The sequence below is a fragment of the Cherax quadricarinatus genome, chromosome 91, assembly GCF_038502225.1.
Source record: "Cherax quadricarinatus isolate ZL_2023a chromosome 91, ASM3850222v1, whole genome shotgun sequence".
Lineage (NCBI taxonomy): Eukaryota > Metazoa > Arthropoda > Malacostraca > Decapoda > Parastacidae > Cherax > Cherax quadricarinatus.
In genome coordinates this window covers 8709661-8726512 of record NC_091382.1, presented here as the reverse complement: position 1 = coordinate 8726512, position 16852 = coordinate 8709661, and the positions used below count along the sequence as shown (strand labels likewise).

General features: G+C 39.9%; 1 protein-coding gene across 1 annotated transcript in view; it reads left to right on the top strand.

Moving 5' to 3' along the window:
• The first annotated feature begins 753 nt into the window (after window positions 1-753).
• Cad89D (cadherin 89D) overlaps window positions 754-16852 on the top strand; it is a 62037-nt gene continuing 45938 nt past the window's right edge. The window contains exons 1-6 of the mRNA XM_053800013.2: window positions 754-881; window positions 4563-4784; window positions 6299-6463; window positions 8001-9068; window positions 11329-11564; window positions 16105-16268. Of these exons, the coding sequence (XP_053655988.2) occupies window positions 795-881; window positions 4563-4784; window positions 6299-6463; window positions 8001-9068; window positions 11329-11564; window positions 16105-16268 (1942 nt within the window). The 5' untranslated portion in view covers window positions 754-794. The remainder of the gene's footprint in view (window positions 882-4562; window positions 4785-6298; window positions 6464-8000; window positions 9069-11328; window positions 11565-16104; window positions 16269-16852) is intronic.

Genomic DNA, 16852 nt, shown 5'->3' with positions numbered 1-16852 from the left:
AGACTCCCTGGCAATGTTAAATTGTATGAATAATCAATTCATTGTTTGCATGACGATATTCTGGTATTATTTCTTTGATCAAGAGTCTGTGATGTTCTTTATAATACAAAAACAGTATAAATAATGAGCATCTTGACTGACATTAGTGATTTCCCACCAAGGTAGGGTGAAGAAATGGATATTACTGCACATGCAATGATATATTGCAAGGTTCTCAATAACATGGTGATACAAACTGTGGAAAAGTAGACTGGTGTGCAGTTCGAATAATTTATTAAACGAAATGTTTCACTATGAGGGGCTGTAGCTTATTTGATAGCACACTCAACACTTGCATTGAGGTCCGTGGTTCTATCCCAGGTACGAGTAGAAACCATAAAGGGTGTTTCCTTCAGCCACCTGTTGTCCTTGTTCACCTAACAGGAAGTAGGTACCTGTGTGTTAGCCTACTTGTGTGGATAGGATAATGGGGACAAAATTAACCTAATATCCCCAAAATGCTATGTATAACAAGGGGTTTTCTGTATTGTATGTCAGTTAGGTCTGTATACACTGTACATGTTGAAATAAATTATCATCATCATCAAAACTAATTGCTAAACTCAAACTGTAAAAATAAGGGTTATTATTATTCTTATTTTTACTGTTATTATTAGTGGTTTCATAAGGCCTTGTCCTGAACTGTACACCGAGTCTTCCACAACATATTACAGTGTCAGTCACAAGCTGGTTATAGGCATCTTTTACAGGACATGGGTAAGCCTACTCTGAGTTCAACAAGCACTGTCACTGTGATGGTGATGGATGCTGATGACCTTCCTCCTGTATTCTCACACACCCTCTACACCGCCACAGTAACAGAGATCCCTGGTCCTAACACAGTAAGTCAAATGATTTTTTTGTAAACCGAATTACTGAATTCTCTCCGTTCAGGCTGACAGGACTACATTACTTCATTCAGAAACCCATTTTGTGTGGAGTATGACAGGAAAAAACTGTGTGTGATGGCATACGACATGAAATCATTGTAAGACCTCTTATACTTCAGAATAGCCGTACAGTGTAATGCATAAATTTCCATATGAAAATTATTTTTGAAATACATCATATTATGGAAGAAAAAACCTAAAAAAAAAACTCTTTTTATCTTTCTCTCAGGGGTGACCCCCAGAAAGAGAAATACTTTCACCTCATTCACACTATCACTGTCTTTGCAGAGACACCCAGATGCAACGGTTTAGATGTCACTCCAAACAGCCAATATCCTAAATCCTCTATAAAGTGCAGGCATTGTATACGTCCCACTCTTGGACTCAAATCCGGCTAACCGGTTTCCTTGAATCCCTTCATAAAATATTACCCTGCTTACACTCCAACAGCTCATAAAGTCCTAAAAACCATTCATCTCCACTCCTATCCAACATGCTCACACATGCCTGCTGTATGTTCAAGCCCCTGCACACAAAATCTCTCTTACCCCCTCCCCATCCTATCCTAGGATGACCCCAACCCCTCCATCCATCTACTACAGATGTATACAACTTCTCAGTCATCTTATTTTGCTTTATCCTCTCTAAGTGACCAAACTACCTGAACAATGCCTCATCTGCCCTCTGAATAATTTAGAAACTTCACACCATCTAATTTCCACACTACAAATTCTCTTCATAATATTTATGCCAAACAGTGCTCATAGACACGACATCTCCACTGCCTCAAGCCGCCTCCTCACTTCAACATTTACAACCCAAGCTTCACACCCATATAAGAGTGTTGGTACCACTATACTCTCATACATTCCTTTCTTTGTCTCTATGGATAACGTTCTTCGTCTCCACAGATATCTCGGTGCACCACCTCATCCTTCATAAACCCATCTGCTGACAAGATTGCTCCCAAATATCTGAACACATTCACTTCTTCCATATTCCCTCCAATCTGATATCTAGTTTTTCTTTAATTAACTCATTTGATACCCTCATTACATTACTCTTATCGATGTTCACTTTCAGTGTTATGAGCATTAAATGTGGCATTGATGGCTAGTTTAGATTAACTAAAATATGGCAAGGGTAGATTTGCATCTATGAGGAATATACATTTATTCTCACTGACTGTGGGAATGCATGTGTATATTTTTCTTGCTGATGGCAGTAATGCAAGTACAGTGGTCCCCTGCTTTTCATAGTTCCTGGCAATCATAAAATTCGCCAATCATAGGGGTATTTTCGTATAAACATGGACTCGCTTTTCATAGGTTGACTCGCGAGTCATAGTTTGTCCAGGACGCGTACGCACGGCGTGAGCCAGGGCGGCAGCCAGTCTGGCATTGTTTACCAGTGAGCGAAGGTCCCCTCGCGTGCTCCAGCGAAATATTTCATAATCCATTTATTTTAGTGCTTGCAAGTACTAAATAAGCTACCATGGCTCCAAAGAAAGCTCCTAGTGCCAAACCTGTGGTAAAGAAGGTGAGAAATATGACTGAATTTAAGAAAACCATCATTGAACAATATGAAAGTGGTACAAGTGTGGCCGAACTGTCCAGGATGTACAAGAAACCCTACACAACCTTATGTTCCATAGTGGCCAAGAAAAATGAAATAAAGGATGCTGTTGTTGCAAAGGGAGTAACTATGCTGACAAAAATGAGATCACCAGTACTGGAAGAGGTTGAGAAGTTATTATTGGTGTGGATAAATGAGAAACAATTAGCAGGAGATACTCTTATGACTTCGTTTATTTGTGAAAAGGCTAGGCAGTTGCATGAAGATTTGGTAAAGAAATTGCCTGCAAATAGTGGTGAAGTGAGTGAATTTAAGGCCAGCAAAGGCTGGTTTGAGAGATTTAAGAACCGTACTGGCATACACAGTGTGGTAAGGCATGGTGAGGCTGCCAGTTCGGACCACAAGGCGGCTGAAAAATATGTGCATGAATTCCAGGAGTACATAAACAGTGAAGGACTGAAACCTGAACAAGTGTTCAATTGTGACGAAACAGGCCTCTTTTGGAAGAAAATGCCAAAGAGGACCTTCATTATACAAGAGGAAAAGGTAATGCCAGGACATAAGCCTATGAAAGACAGGCTGACGCTAATGTTCCACGCTAATGCTAGTGGGGATTTCAAATTGAAGCCATTACTAGTGTACCATTCTGAAAATCCCAGAGTGTTCAGGAAAAACAATGTTATGAAGAGTAAATTGTGTGTGTTTTGGAAATCTAATAGTAAGGCATGGGTCATGAGGGAAATTTTCATCGAGTGGTTCAATGAAGTGTTTGGCCCTAGTGTGAAGGAGTATCTCCTGGAAAAGAAATTGGATCTCAAGTGCGTGCTAGTAATGGACAATGCACCTGCTCATCCTCCAAACTTGGATGACCTAATTTTCGAGGAGTTTGGGTTCATCACAGTAAAGTTCTTGCCCCCGAATACCACTCCTCTCCTCCAACCCATGGACCAGCAGGTTATTGCAAACTTTAAAAAACTCTACACAAAAGCAATGTTTCACAGGTGCTTGACTGTGACCACAGACACTCACTTGACCCTAAGGGAATTTTGGAGAGAACACTTCAGCATCCTCCACTGCATAACCCTTATAGGTATGGCTTGGGAGGGAGTGACTACCAGGACTTTGAACTCTGCCTGGAGAAAATTGTGGCCAGATTGTGTCGACAAGAGGGATTTTGAAGGATTTGGGACTGACCCTAATGAGCCTATGTCTGTTGTAAAATCAATTGTGGCACCGAGGAGTTCCATGGGGTTGGATGTGAGTTTGGAGGATGTGGAAGAATTGGTGGAAGACCACAACGAAGAGCTCACCACTGAGGAGCTGCAAGAGCTTCAGCAGGAAGAGCAACACATCGCAGCTCAGAATCTTGCTGCAGAGGAGGAGGAAGAGAGATGGAAGAAGGTGCCTTCTTCTGAAATTAAAGAGATTTTTACTATGTGGGGTAAGATGGAAAGCTTTATGGAGAAACATCACCCTAACAAGGTTGTTGCGAGCCAGGTTGGCAACATGTACAGTGACAAAGTCTTGGGCCATTTTAGGGAAGTGTTAAAGAGACGCCAGAAACAGAGCTCTCTCCACAGTTATTTTGTGAGACAGGACTCCAGTGACTCTCAAGGTGGTCCTAGTGGCATTAAGAAACAGAGAAGAGAAGCAACCCCAGAAAAGCAAATGGTACCTGAGGTGTTGATGGAAGGGGATTCCCCTTCCAAACTATAAACAATCCACTCTCTCTCCTCCTCCAGTCTCCCATACACTAAGAAGAATCTCCAATAAAGGTAAGTGTTATGCTGTTAATGTTTCATTCATCATTTCCCATTGTATTGTTTATGTACTACATGTATATTTCATGTTAAAAAATTTTTTGTTTTAATACTTCTGGGTGTCAGGAACGGATTAATTGTATTTACATTATTTCTTATGGGGAAAATTGATTCGTAAATCGTAAATTTCGTTTATAGTAACGGCTCCAGGAACGGATTAATTACGAACAACGAGGGACCACTGTATTGTAAGTTTTTTCTACAAACAAATGTCTGTAACATAAATTTTATATTTAAGGGTTCGAATATCCGCCAAGAGGTGAAAGTGTCTCCAAGTGAACTGAGTGCCAGAGACGGTGACGTTGGACAAAACACTTCCCTCCAGTATACATTAGTGGAGTCTCCAGCAGCTGAATACTTCACCCTGAACCCGAACACAGCTCGCCTCTACCTCACCAAACACCTGGACCGAGAGAAGCTCATGGATAACACCTTGGTGTTACATGTCAGAGCTGCACAGGTTAGTTATTATACATCACTGGTAGAATACACTGACAAGTATGATAATGTGGTAAATGATGGTCATGCCATTTCATTGAGAAAACCTTTGCCTGAAATGCTTCGTATAACTATGGGCTTCTGCATGCATAACCATAATTTTTAAAGAGGTGGGCCGGTAAGCTAGCGGAAGGCCTCGATCAGATGACCAAAAGCTCTAGCAGCAGGTCATCATATGACTAAGACTCGCATCAGGAAGCACTTCTCCTATTTCCTGACAAATCTTACCTAATTTAATGTGTACAAACATTGCATCATGCCGAAATAAAATATTGTTATTTAAAATTCCAAATTCCTTTATTTCCTTGTAAGTTTACAATGTGGTTGACATATTATAGGAAGTATATTTACATAGGTAGTTTACAGTGAGGGTTTATAATTTGTTGTGCAAAGAGAGCCACTATCATGCCTAGGCGTTATGGGCAGTCTAAACTTAATACGTTACAGATTACTTAACACTAGACTTATAAAACATAGTTTGATAAGGACTTGATCATTTCGCATGTTTTCTCTTTTAAATGCCATAAACATCATATTGTGCCTTAACATTCGGTTTAGTTATGTGGGAGTTAGTAAGCTGAGATTTTATTTAGCTAGTTTCAAGTTAGTCTTTTTGCATATATTTTCATGTATGACTTGAAGTTAGTATGTACTTATTAACGACTGTGTGAAGATGCCTTGTTTCAAGGTTAAGTTAGTAAGTTTATTAAGGTATAGGTATACATAAATACAGTTATATAAATTATCATACATACCAGCATATGTGTAGAATACCCAGGATAACCTAAAAAAGTTAGGTAAGGTTTGTCAGGAAAACAGAAAAATTGTTTCTTGACACGGGTCATAGTCATATGACCCAGAGTTGGTTCTTTTGGTCATCTGATCGAGGCCTTCCACTGGCTTACCGGTCCACTCCTTTCAAAATTATAGTTATGATTATACCCAGTTTAGCTTAAACAATAATACAAATAATTACGTAAACATAAATCGAATCAGCATGAAGGAAATACTTTTAATAAAATTATCTGGATAATTTCTTGCTATTTGTTACTCTACTAAAGGAAATAATTGCTGGAAGAAATCATACATTAGGGAGACATTAGCCAAGAAGCACTCCAGGATTTAATGTGTCCCATAGCTCAGTTGCTAGCACACTCAGCTCGCACACTGAGGTCCGGTGATTGAATACCTGGTATGGCTGGAAAACAGTAGGATGTGTTTCCATTAGACACCTACTGTCCATGTTCACCCATCAGTAAGATGGGTACCTGGGTGTTAGTTGACCGGTGTGGGTTGCATCCTGGGACAAAATTGACCTAATTTGCCCGAAATGCTCTGCATAAAAAGTGACTTTTTGTATAGTAGTATGTCATTGATGTCATATAGGCCTGTATACCTTGTGCTTGTTGAAATAAAGATGATATTATTATTATTATTATTATTATTATTATTATTATGAACATTGTGTAATTTCAGGTTGACAACCCACGACGTGTTGGGTCAACAGTATTGGAGGTGGTGGTGGAGGATGTTAATGACAATCTACCACAGTTCACACATGATGTCTATTCCATATCTATCGTGGAGAACCTGCCTTCTGGGTTCAGTGTTGTTCAGGTGTCTGCACTTGATCCTGATGAGGTAAATTCCAAGGAAGCTGAAGGTTGGTTGGTTAATGGGGTTGAAAGCTCATTATCTGTACAAGGGTCACTAAGGCTGGGTGTAACCTGTTTGTCACATATCAAGAATACTTTAATATCTAAAATGAGAATTAAACTCTAAGTATATATACATTGAGGACTATAAACCTCACGGGGTATATATACTGTGTAGGAAGCTAATATCTGCGGTCAACAACAGAACAATGGGTTAACAGAGGATGGAGACAGTATAACATACCGATATAATGGAAGAAGACTAATGCAATATATTGCTATCCTCTCTTGACTATGTTTTGCCCACTCAGTGGTCTTTATCACCAACAGATCTGTTTGTGACTTGATAAAGCCCAGTGTGAGGGCAAAACATTGTCAACAAAGTATCACATTATACTTCATACGTCTCTCTTCATGATAGATACAAGAATACCCTAGGATTAAATAATTAGGATTAAAGATACAAGAATATCCTAGAATTAAATGATAGGGATTAAAGATACAAGAATATCCTAGGATTAAAGATGCAAGAATATCCTAGGATTAAAGATACAAGAATATCCTAGGATTAAAGATACAAGAATATCCTAGGATTAAAGATACAAGAATATCCTAGGATTAAAGATACAAGAATATCCTAGGATTAAAGATACAAGAATATCCTAGGATTAAAGATACAAGAATATCCTAGGATTACACCTGATCCCATAGTATGCTATCATTCTCACAGGACTTGGTAACCATCTTTATCTCTTGTGCCGGGAAAAACAGAGAATATATTTTACAGCATTTTATGATAAGAATGAGGTCACACTAGGAACTACAGAACTGTAGTTGACCTGTAACAAGTTGTATAGATGTAAATAATGTCTGGAAAGAGTTGCAAACCAGTGAGGATCATACAGCATTCTTGGAAGAGAAAGCTGTAATCTTAAATCTTGGGAAGGGGAGGTGTAGTTCCAAGTACAGTGGACCTCTGGTTTACGATCAGCTCCCAATGCAACCAATTATGTAAGTGTATTTATGTAAGTGCGTTGGTATGTGTATGTTTGGGGGTCTGAAATGGACTAATTTAATTCACAATATTCCTTATGGGAACAAATTCGGTCAGTACTGGCACCTGAACATACTTATGAAATAATATCGTAAACCGGGGGTCCACTGTACTTGGATCCAAAACCTTCAGCATAAAGGGGCTTTTGGGAAAGAGTTTCTCTTGCAGTAATCTGTTCTCATATTGAATGAAACACTTATGCAACATTTGGGAATATTTATTGAGAAAATGTTTCACCAGCCAGTGACTCTTTCAGTCCCATACCGAGAATAACAGAAGACGAGAGGTTTGAGGAAATCAGTCCCCCTCAGTCAATGTGTTCAGTCCATCAATCTTGAGAAATGTATGATGTTGCATAAGCATCACATTCAACTACTTGGCAGTTTTCAAAACCATTTTCATCATAAATTGTTCTCATACATACACTTGACTGTATGTTTATTATTATAATTGGTATATATCATTACAGGGTATAAATGGAGCATTCAACTACCATGTGGTTGGTGGAGGAGGAGCTCTGGCTGTCAACCCGCACTCTGGCTGGCTAACAGTAGCCAACCACAACTTGCTTGACCGTGAGGAATCTCCAGTCATCAAGCTAGAGGTGTGCACCAACCAGATAGCACCTCTCATCAAGCCTCTCACTAATGACAGCATTACTCACAAGCTACCAGACGGTAACAGTACTGAACAGGGTAAAGTCACGTTACAAGAAGGTCTAATGGTTAAGGATACTGATACAGCCATGGAAGAAATTGTAGTGGAAGGTAAACATGAAGTAGTCACCAGTGCATCAACAGAGACAATGGCTTCAGAGCGAAGGAAGCAAAATGTCAACACAAGAGACAATGTACCGCTCTCGAGGAGAGTGCAACCAGCAACAGGGAGGCAAGTACCTGAACCTGTGTCTTCTCTAGTGCCTAAGCATGCTAGGCATGGCAGGCAGAGTGTACTTATAGTCGCAGAAAAGAAAATGGAGGAATTTAATGAACGAGAAGTACCAAATGGTGCTGGCTCCAGAGACTTAAAGACAGAACCATCACAAAGACAAACTCTACAGCAGAGAGATAATGCGAGAGAAAAACCTATTTCCAACACTGAAGAAAAATATAAGAGAAAAAGAAGTGTTAGTTCACAGAGGAGCAGAATAACAGAACCATATGAGAGCTTGTTGACTTCTCCAGCTCCTGCATCAACATCTTTACCACTGACTTCACCAGTAGTGACTTCACAAGATATTACTGGCAGGGAAGATACACAGACAACTGCACAAAGCTTACAACAAGGAGCTACACATCACAGAAAAATTGCCAGCAACCGCTTTCCAAGAGATACAAATGACAAATATCAGCGAAACAGATCAACAAACCTCACAGGAGAAATTAACATGCCATCTCCCGAAACTGAATCCTTATCGTGTGCTAAAATTGAACTGAAGCTGCTAGATGCCAATGATAACAATCCAGTCTTCATTCCAACGAATTTGTATCAATTTTCCATCACAGAAGAAGCACAGGAAGGTGACATCATAGGATCAGTAAGTGCAGCATTTGTTGTATAGTCTTGACCAAACACAGTAGGTAAATAATGTTGACATAAACTGTTTATGTATGTATGCATGTTGCAGTAAGATCACAGATAACAGTTTATATCACAATATGCAAAATGACCACAGTGAAAAATAATGAAATTCCAAGTGCTTTCGTGATTTCTCACATTCCTTGATAATGTGAGAAATCACAAAAGTGCTTGGAATTTCACTGTCTTTTTTACTGTGGTTTTGTTTTCACACCTTTATTCTTAGATGAGATGTTAATGTTAATGGTAGAGGTGTTTTATTTGTCAGGTAGTAGGTTGGTAGACAGCAACCACCCAGGGAGGTACTACCGTCCTGCCAAGTGAGTGTAAAACGAAGCCTGTGATTGTTTTACATGATGGTAGGATTGCTGATGTCTTTTGTCTGTCTCATAAATATGCAAGATTACAGGCATGTCTTGCTACTTCTACTTACACTTAGGTCACACTACACATACATGTACACATTTATTTATACACACTCATCTGAGTTTTCTTTGATTTTATCTTAATAGTTCTTGGTCTTATTAATTTTCCTTTTATATCCATGGGGAAGTGGAATAAGAATCTTTCCTCCGTAAGCCATGCGTGTTGTAAAAGTCAACTAAAATGCCGGGAACAATGGGCTAGTAACCCCTTTTCCTGTAAAGATTACTAAAAAGAATAAGAAGAAGAAAATAGATTCTAAAGAAAAATTGCAAAGGTTAGTGGATGAGTTTGGGAATGTGTGTAAAGGTAGAAAGTTGAAAGTGAACATAGAAAAGAGTAAGGTGATGAGGGTGTCAAATGATTTAGATAAAGAAAAATTGGATATCAAATTGGGGAGGAGGAGTATGGAAGAAGTGAATGTTTTCAGATACTTGGGAGTTGATGTGTCGGCGGATGGATTTATGAAGGATGAGGTTAATCATAGAATTGATGAGGGAAAAAAGGTGAGTGGTGCGTTGAGGTATATGTGGAGTCAAAAAACGTTATCTATGGAGGCAAAGAAGGGAATGTATGAAAGTATAGTAGTACCAACACTCTTATATGGGTGTGAAGCTTGGGTGGTAAATGCAGCAGCGAGGAGACGGTTGGAGGCAGCGGAGATGTCCTGTTTAAGGGCAATGTGTGGTGTAAATATTATGCAGAAAATTCGGAGTGTGGAAATTAGGAGAAGGTGTGGAGTTAATAAAAGTATTAGTCAGAGGGCAGAAGAGGGGTTGTTGAGGTGGTTTGGTCATTTAGAGAGAATGGATCACAGTAGAATGACATGGAAAGCATATAAATCTATAGGGGAAGGAAGGCGGGGTAGGGGTCGTCCTCGAAAGGGTTGGAGAGAGGGGGTAAAGGAGGTTTTGTGGGTAAGGGGCTTGGACTTCCAGCAAGCGTGCGTGAGCGTGTTAGATAGGAGTGAATGGAGACGAATGGTACTTGGGACCTGACGATCTGTTGGAGTGTGAGCAGGGTAATATTTAGTGAAGGGATTCAGGGAAACCGGTTATTTTCATATAGTCGGACTTGAGTCCTGGAAATGGGAAGTACAATGCCTGCACTTTAAAGGAGGGGTTTGGGATATTGGCAGTTTGGAGGGATATGTTGTGTATCTTTATATGTTTATGCTTCTAGACTGTTGTATTCTGAGCACCTCTGCAAAAACAGTGATAATGTGCGAGTGTGGTGAAAGTGTTGAATGATGATGAAAGTATTTTCTTTTTGGGGATTTTCTTTCTTTTTTGGGTCACCCTGCCTCGGTGGGAGACGGCCGACTTGTTGAAAAAAAAAAAAAAAAAAACAGTACATGTGTTTCCTGAGGCTGGTCTTGCTTATACCATGGCCTGCTAAATGAGGTTTTTGACTAGAACAAGGCTTTGGAAATTCACTGACAGTATTTTCTAATATTTAATTGTGTTTTGATTTTGATTTAGAAAGTTAACAGGTAGTGCTCACCCACTATGCCACCAAAACATACACCACTGAAGGCAGATAAGGACTTCCATCACTGCACTTTTATAAACTGGTGGTAAAAATTATATTTTAACAAAACAGCTCCTATCACGCCTTTACAAATCAAGATGAAAATGAATTGGGTTTATAAGATACAATACTTAACATGTTGTGTATGCTGCATAGCCACCAAACAGCTATCGCAAATTATAATCTGCATACATTAATTCTCATCAATAATTTAATGTTCTACCAAGCTGTATTTGCCTTATATTTTTAACATTTTACACTTGCAGGTTCTTGCAAAGGACATGGATGAAGGAGGTAATGGTCAGGTCAAGTATAAGATTCAGACTCGTGGAAATACAACAAGAGGCGCTCTAAGGAACTCAATTGCTGTGGATAAAATTAAGGGTGTCCTTACTCTAGTCTCTAAATTGTCCCCGGGTCAAGTGACAATTTTTGTTGAGGCCTCAGATACACCTGCCAACCCGTCAGAGACCAGAACCACACTGGCTGTTGTTACTATTGAGTGAGTGTCATCTGTTGTAGAAGTCTGATGAAAATGGTTTTGGAAACTGACAGGTTGAAGAATGAGACACTTGTGCAGCATTTATGAATCTTTATTTAGGAAATGTTTCACCAGCCAGTGGCTTCTTCAGTTCAATAGAATATAACGGTGGAAGACGAGGAGGAGGTGTCTGAGGTAATCAGTCCCTTAGTCTAGAGTTGATGTGTTCATTCCATCAAGATTGATGGACTGAACACATCGACTCCAGACTGAGGGACTGATTATCGACTCCAGACTGAGGGACTGATTATCGACTCCAGACTGAGGGACTGATTATCGACTCCAGACTGAGGGACTGATTATCGACTCCAGACTGAGGGACTGATTATCGGCTCCAGACTGAGGGGCTGATTATCGACTCCATACTGAGGGACTGATTACCTCAAACTCCTCCTCACCTTCCAATGCTCTTCTCTCTACTGGACTAAAGAAGCCACTGGATGGCAGTACATTTCCTCATAGATTCCCAAATATTCAACAAGTGTCAAATTTTTCAGTCTGTTGTAAAAGCGTACCAAGAACATTATAATATTGGCTCATTATATTAGTCTGTTGAGTATACCTGGTAAAGTGTATGGCAGAGTTATTATTGAAAGAATTAAGAGTAACACGGAGAATAGGATAGAAGATGAACAAGGAGGCTTCAGGAAAGGTAGGGGGTGTGTGAACCAGGTGTTTACAGTGAAACATATAAGTGAACAGTATTTAGATAAGGCTAAAGAGGTTTTTGTGGCATTTATGGATTTGGAAAAGGTGTATGACAGGGTGGATAGGGGGGCAATGTGGCAGATGTTGCAGGTGTATGGTGTAGGAGGTAGGCTACTGAAAGCAGTGAAGAGTTTTTTACGAGGATAGTGAGGCTCAAGTTAGAGTATGTAGGAAAGAGGGAGATTATTTCCCAGTAAAAGTAGGCCTTAGACAAGGATGTGTGATGTCACCGTGGTTGTTTAATATATTTATAGATGGGGTTGTAAGAGAAGTAAATGCGAGGGTCCTGGCAAGAGGCGTGGAGTTAAAAGATAAAGAATCACACATAAAGTGGGAGTTGTCACAGTTGCTCTTTGCTGATGACACTGTGCTCTTGGGAGATTCTGAAGAGAAGTTGCAGAGGTTGGTGGATGAATTTGGTAGGGTATGCAAAAGAAGAAAATTAAAAGTGAATACAGGAAAGAGTAAGGTTATGAGGATAACAAAAAGATTAGGTGATGAAAGATTGGATATCAGATTGGAGGGAGAGAGTATGGAGGAGGTGAGCGTATTCAGATATTTGGGAGTGGACGTGTCAGCGGATGGGTCTATGAAAGATGAGGTGAATCATAGAATTGATGAGGGGAAAAGGGTGAGCGGTGCACTTAGGAGTCTGTGGAGACAAAGAACTTTGTCCTTGGAGGCAAAGAGGGGAATGTATGAGAGTATAGTTTTACCAACACTCTTATATGGGTGTGAAGCATGGGTGATGAATGTTGCAGCGAGGAGAAGGCTGGAGGCAGTGGAGATGTCATGTCTGAGGGCAATTTGTGGTGTGAATATAATTTAGAGAATTCATAGCTTGGAAGTTAGAAGGTTTTGTGTGCGAGGGGCTTGGACTTCCAGCAGGCATGCGTGAGCGTGTTTGATAGGAGTGAATGGAGACAAATGGTTTTTAATACTCGATGTGCTGTTGGAGTGTGAGCAAAGTAACATTTATGAAGGGATTCAGGGAAACCGGCAGGCCGGACTTGAGTCCTGGAGATGGGAAGTACAGTGCCTGCACTCTGAAGGAGGGGTGTTAATGTTGCAGTTTAAAAACTGTAGTGTAAAGAACCCTTCTGACAAGACAGTGATGGAGTGAATGATGGTGAAAGTTTTTCTTTTTTGGGCCACCCTGCCTTGGTGGGAATCGGCCAGTGTGTTAATAAAAATAAATAATAATATATATTAGTAGGTGATCTGCAGATTGCAGGTTGGTGTTCATAGTATTGTACTAGACAGTCTATAGATGTATGGTACTAAGACCTTCCCTTGAAAGTATCAACCCCTAGTGAATGGTGTTAACTGATCGAGCATAGGCTAAGTTGCATTCTTAATAACAAATAGTGTTTCAATAAGTGAGTGAATGAGGAATAAAAATGCACAATACATGTGCTGTGATTGGGTGACCCCTGTGGCCTTACTGGCAAAGCTCTCGCTTCACACACTGAGGGCCCGGGTTCGATTCCCAGCGGGGTAGAAATATTTTGACTCGTTTCCTTATACCTGTTGTCTTGTTTACCTAGCAGCAAATAGGTACCTGGGTGTTAGTCGACTGGTGTGGGCTGTATCCTGGGGGACAAGATTGAGGACCCAAATGGAAATAAGTCACAGTCCTTGATGACACACTGACTTTCATGGGTTATCCTGGGTGGCTAACCCTCTGGGGTTGAAAATCCCAACGAAATCTTCTTTCTGTTATTCGAATGATACACAAATCTGCAGGTAGACTGAAATTTGACAGTGTTTCAGTCCGCCTTGGATCATTAACTAGTCACAAGGTGTGACTAATTAATGATCCTAGTTGGACCGAAATGTCGTCATAGATTTCAGTCTCCTTCGAGTGGGTTACGTATTTGTGTACTGAGCGAATGGGACTTCATGAACACGAGTCAGTATGTCACGAGACAGTGTGCGGCCGTGTGGTAACAGTTACTAAGAATCAAATGCTTCACAGGAAGAATCGAAACTTTAGAGTAATGAGTACACAGTACCATTAACCTATTTAGATAGAGCTTTATTATCCTGTACCTTATACATCTCTAAGTCTATTCCTGGAAGAGCTGTTGATACAGGATAGATATGTAACGAAAACACGTTATGTTTTACTGGTCAGTAATGGGATTTCAAGAATAGAACAGTAAAAAAAAATAAAGGTGAATTAAAAGGAAAAGAAATGTTCATCTGCCTTATTATTTTGGATGGGTTTTCAGGAAGTGTTTTGTCACAGTGGTGAGTGTTGCTTAAGGCCTGAGTCCTGGGATCTTTCAAATTCCTTATTCTTCATTTTTATTAATAAATATTTAATGATTTTGTAGATGAATGGTTCAGAGAACCGATACATTGATAAATTAGACACATGTGCAACTCTTGGGTATCTTTGAGGAAACGTTTCGCCACACAGTGGCTTCATCAGTCCATACAAAGGAGAATCTTGTAGAACAGGAGGAGAATGAGGTAATCAGTCCCTCAACCTTGAGTCGATGTGGTCAGTCCATCAATCTTGAATAGAATACGGCATATGTGCAGAGAAGGAGCTTATAAACCGTAGGCAGGAGAGGTGCAGCAGTCGTAGGTGGTGTCACATTTGTCCAATGTGGAAGTAGGTTGTGCCCAAGAGTTAGGCTAGCGAAGAATTCCCAAGTATTAAGATCCCAAGAAATTGCAGTGTCTGACAGGATTATAGATGAATGGTTCAGAGAACCGACACATCGAATCAAGGTTGAGGGACTGATTACCTCATTCTCCTCCTGTTCTACAAGATTCTTCTTTGTATGGACTGATGAAGCCACTGTGTGGCGAAACATTTCATCAATAAAGATACCCAAGAGTTGCACATGTGTCTAATTTATCATTTAATGATTTTGAAGGTGTGGAGTTAATAAAAGTATTAGTCAGAGGGCTGAAGAGGGGTTGTTGAGATGGTTTGATCATTTAGAGAGAATGGATCAAAGTAGAATGACATGGAGAGCATATAAATCTGTAGGGGAATTAAGGCAGGGTAGGGGAAATACTCGAAAAGGTTGGAGGGAGGGGGTAAAGGAGGTTTTGTGGGTGAGGGGCTTGGACTTCCAGCAAGCATGCATGAGCATGTTAGATAGGAGTGAATGGTATTTGGGACCTGACGATCTGTTGGAGTGTGAGCAGGGTAATATTTAGTGAAGGGATTCAGGGAAACCCATTATTTTTATATAGCCAGACTTAAGTCCTGGAAATGGGAAGTACAATGCCTGCACTCTGAAGGAGGGGTTTGGGATATTAGCAGTTTGGAGGGATATGTTGTGTATCTTTATAGGTATATGCTTCTAAACTGTTGTATTCTGAGCACCTCTGCAAAAACAGTGATTATGTGTGAGTGAGGTGAAAGTGTTGAATGATTATGAAAGTATTTTCTTTTTGGGGATTTTCTTTCTTTTTTTTGGGTCACCCTGCCTCGGTGGGAGACGGCCGACTTGTTAAAAAAAAAAATTTAATGATTCCATGATTCTTTGTAAATGTACCAGATGCAGCCCATTACTTTTAATTTTTAATATTTTAGTGTTAGTCCAGTGAATACATGACTAAGTTAAATATAATTTCATGAGGAATATTCACAAATAACACTGCATTTCCAGTTTTGAATAGGCAGTCAAATAATATAATTTTTACCACTTGTAAAATTATGACTAATAATTTAAGGGAGAATTATAGAGATGTAAGCTGTTTTTATACTTGCAAATTCCACAGTGTTGTGTGTATTGTGTATTGTCTTAAGTGTTCATTCTTCCTCTAGTGTAATGGCCACTCACTCTTGGGAGCCAAGGTTCGAAGGAGCACCATTTGAACTGTGGGTTGGCGGAGATGCCCCAGTAGGCACCAGCATTGGTCAGATCCGCGTGGTAGATTTGGCAGGACCAGAAATGTTGTTTGATATGTTCCATTCCTACCATGAAGGAGGTGAGCTACAACAATGTCAATGCACCGTATTTTTTTGGCATATAAGGCACACAACAGAAGTATCACAACGGTAAATCAGTCATTATGTTCAAGGGCTAATTTCCCCCTTACTTTATGCTAAAGCATAACCCAAAGCCAACCCTTGACGTTGAGCATATAAGATGATTTTCCAAGAATTTTTCTGGGGACAAAGACATGCCTTACGTGCTGAAAAAATGGTATATACTTGTCACTCCAACTGAATAATTACAATCTGATTTCTTTTACCCATAGATAGAATTTCCTAAACATGTAATTGTGGAATTTAAGAGCTATGAGTTGAAGGAGGATGAAAGAGGAGTTGAGGGTGGTTGGAAGGAAGTACAGGAGAATTCCAAGGAAGCATGGAAGGCGAGTGTGAAGGCTTTGGGAAGTAAGGGTTTGATCATCCAGGTGTATGTGAGTGTTTGATCATCCAGGTGTATGCGAGTGTGTTTGATTGGAGCGAGGGTTTTCTTGTGAGGGAATTTGATATCCTGTAACAGTATGAGCATGTAAATATGAAGGAAACTAGTGAAAATAATTAGTTAAACTTAAGTTCTGGA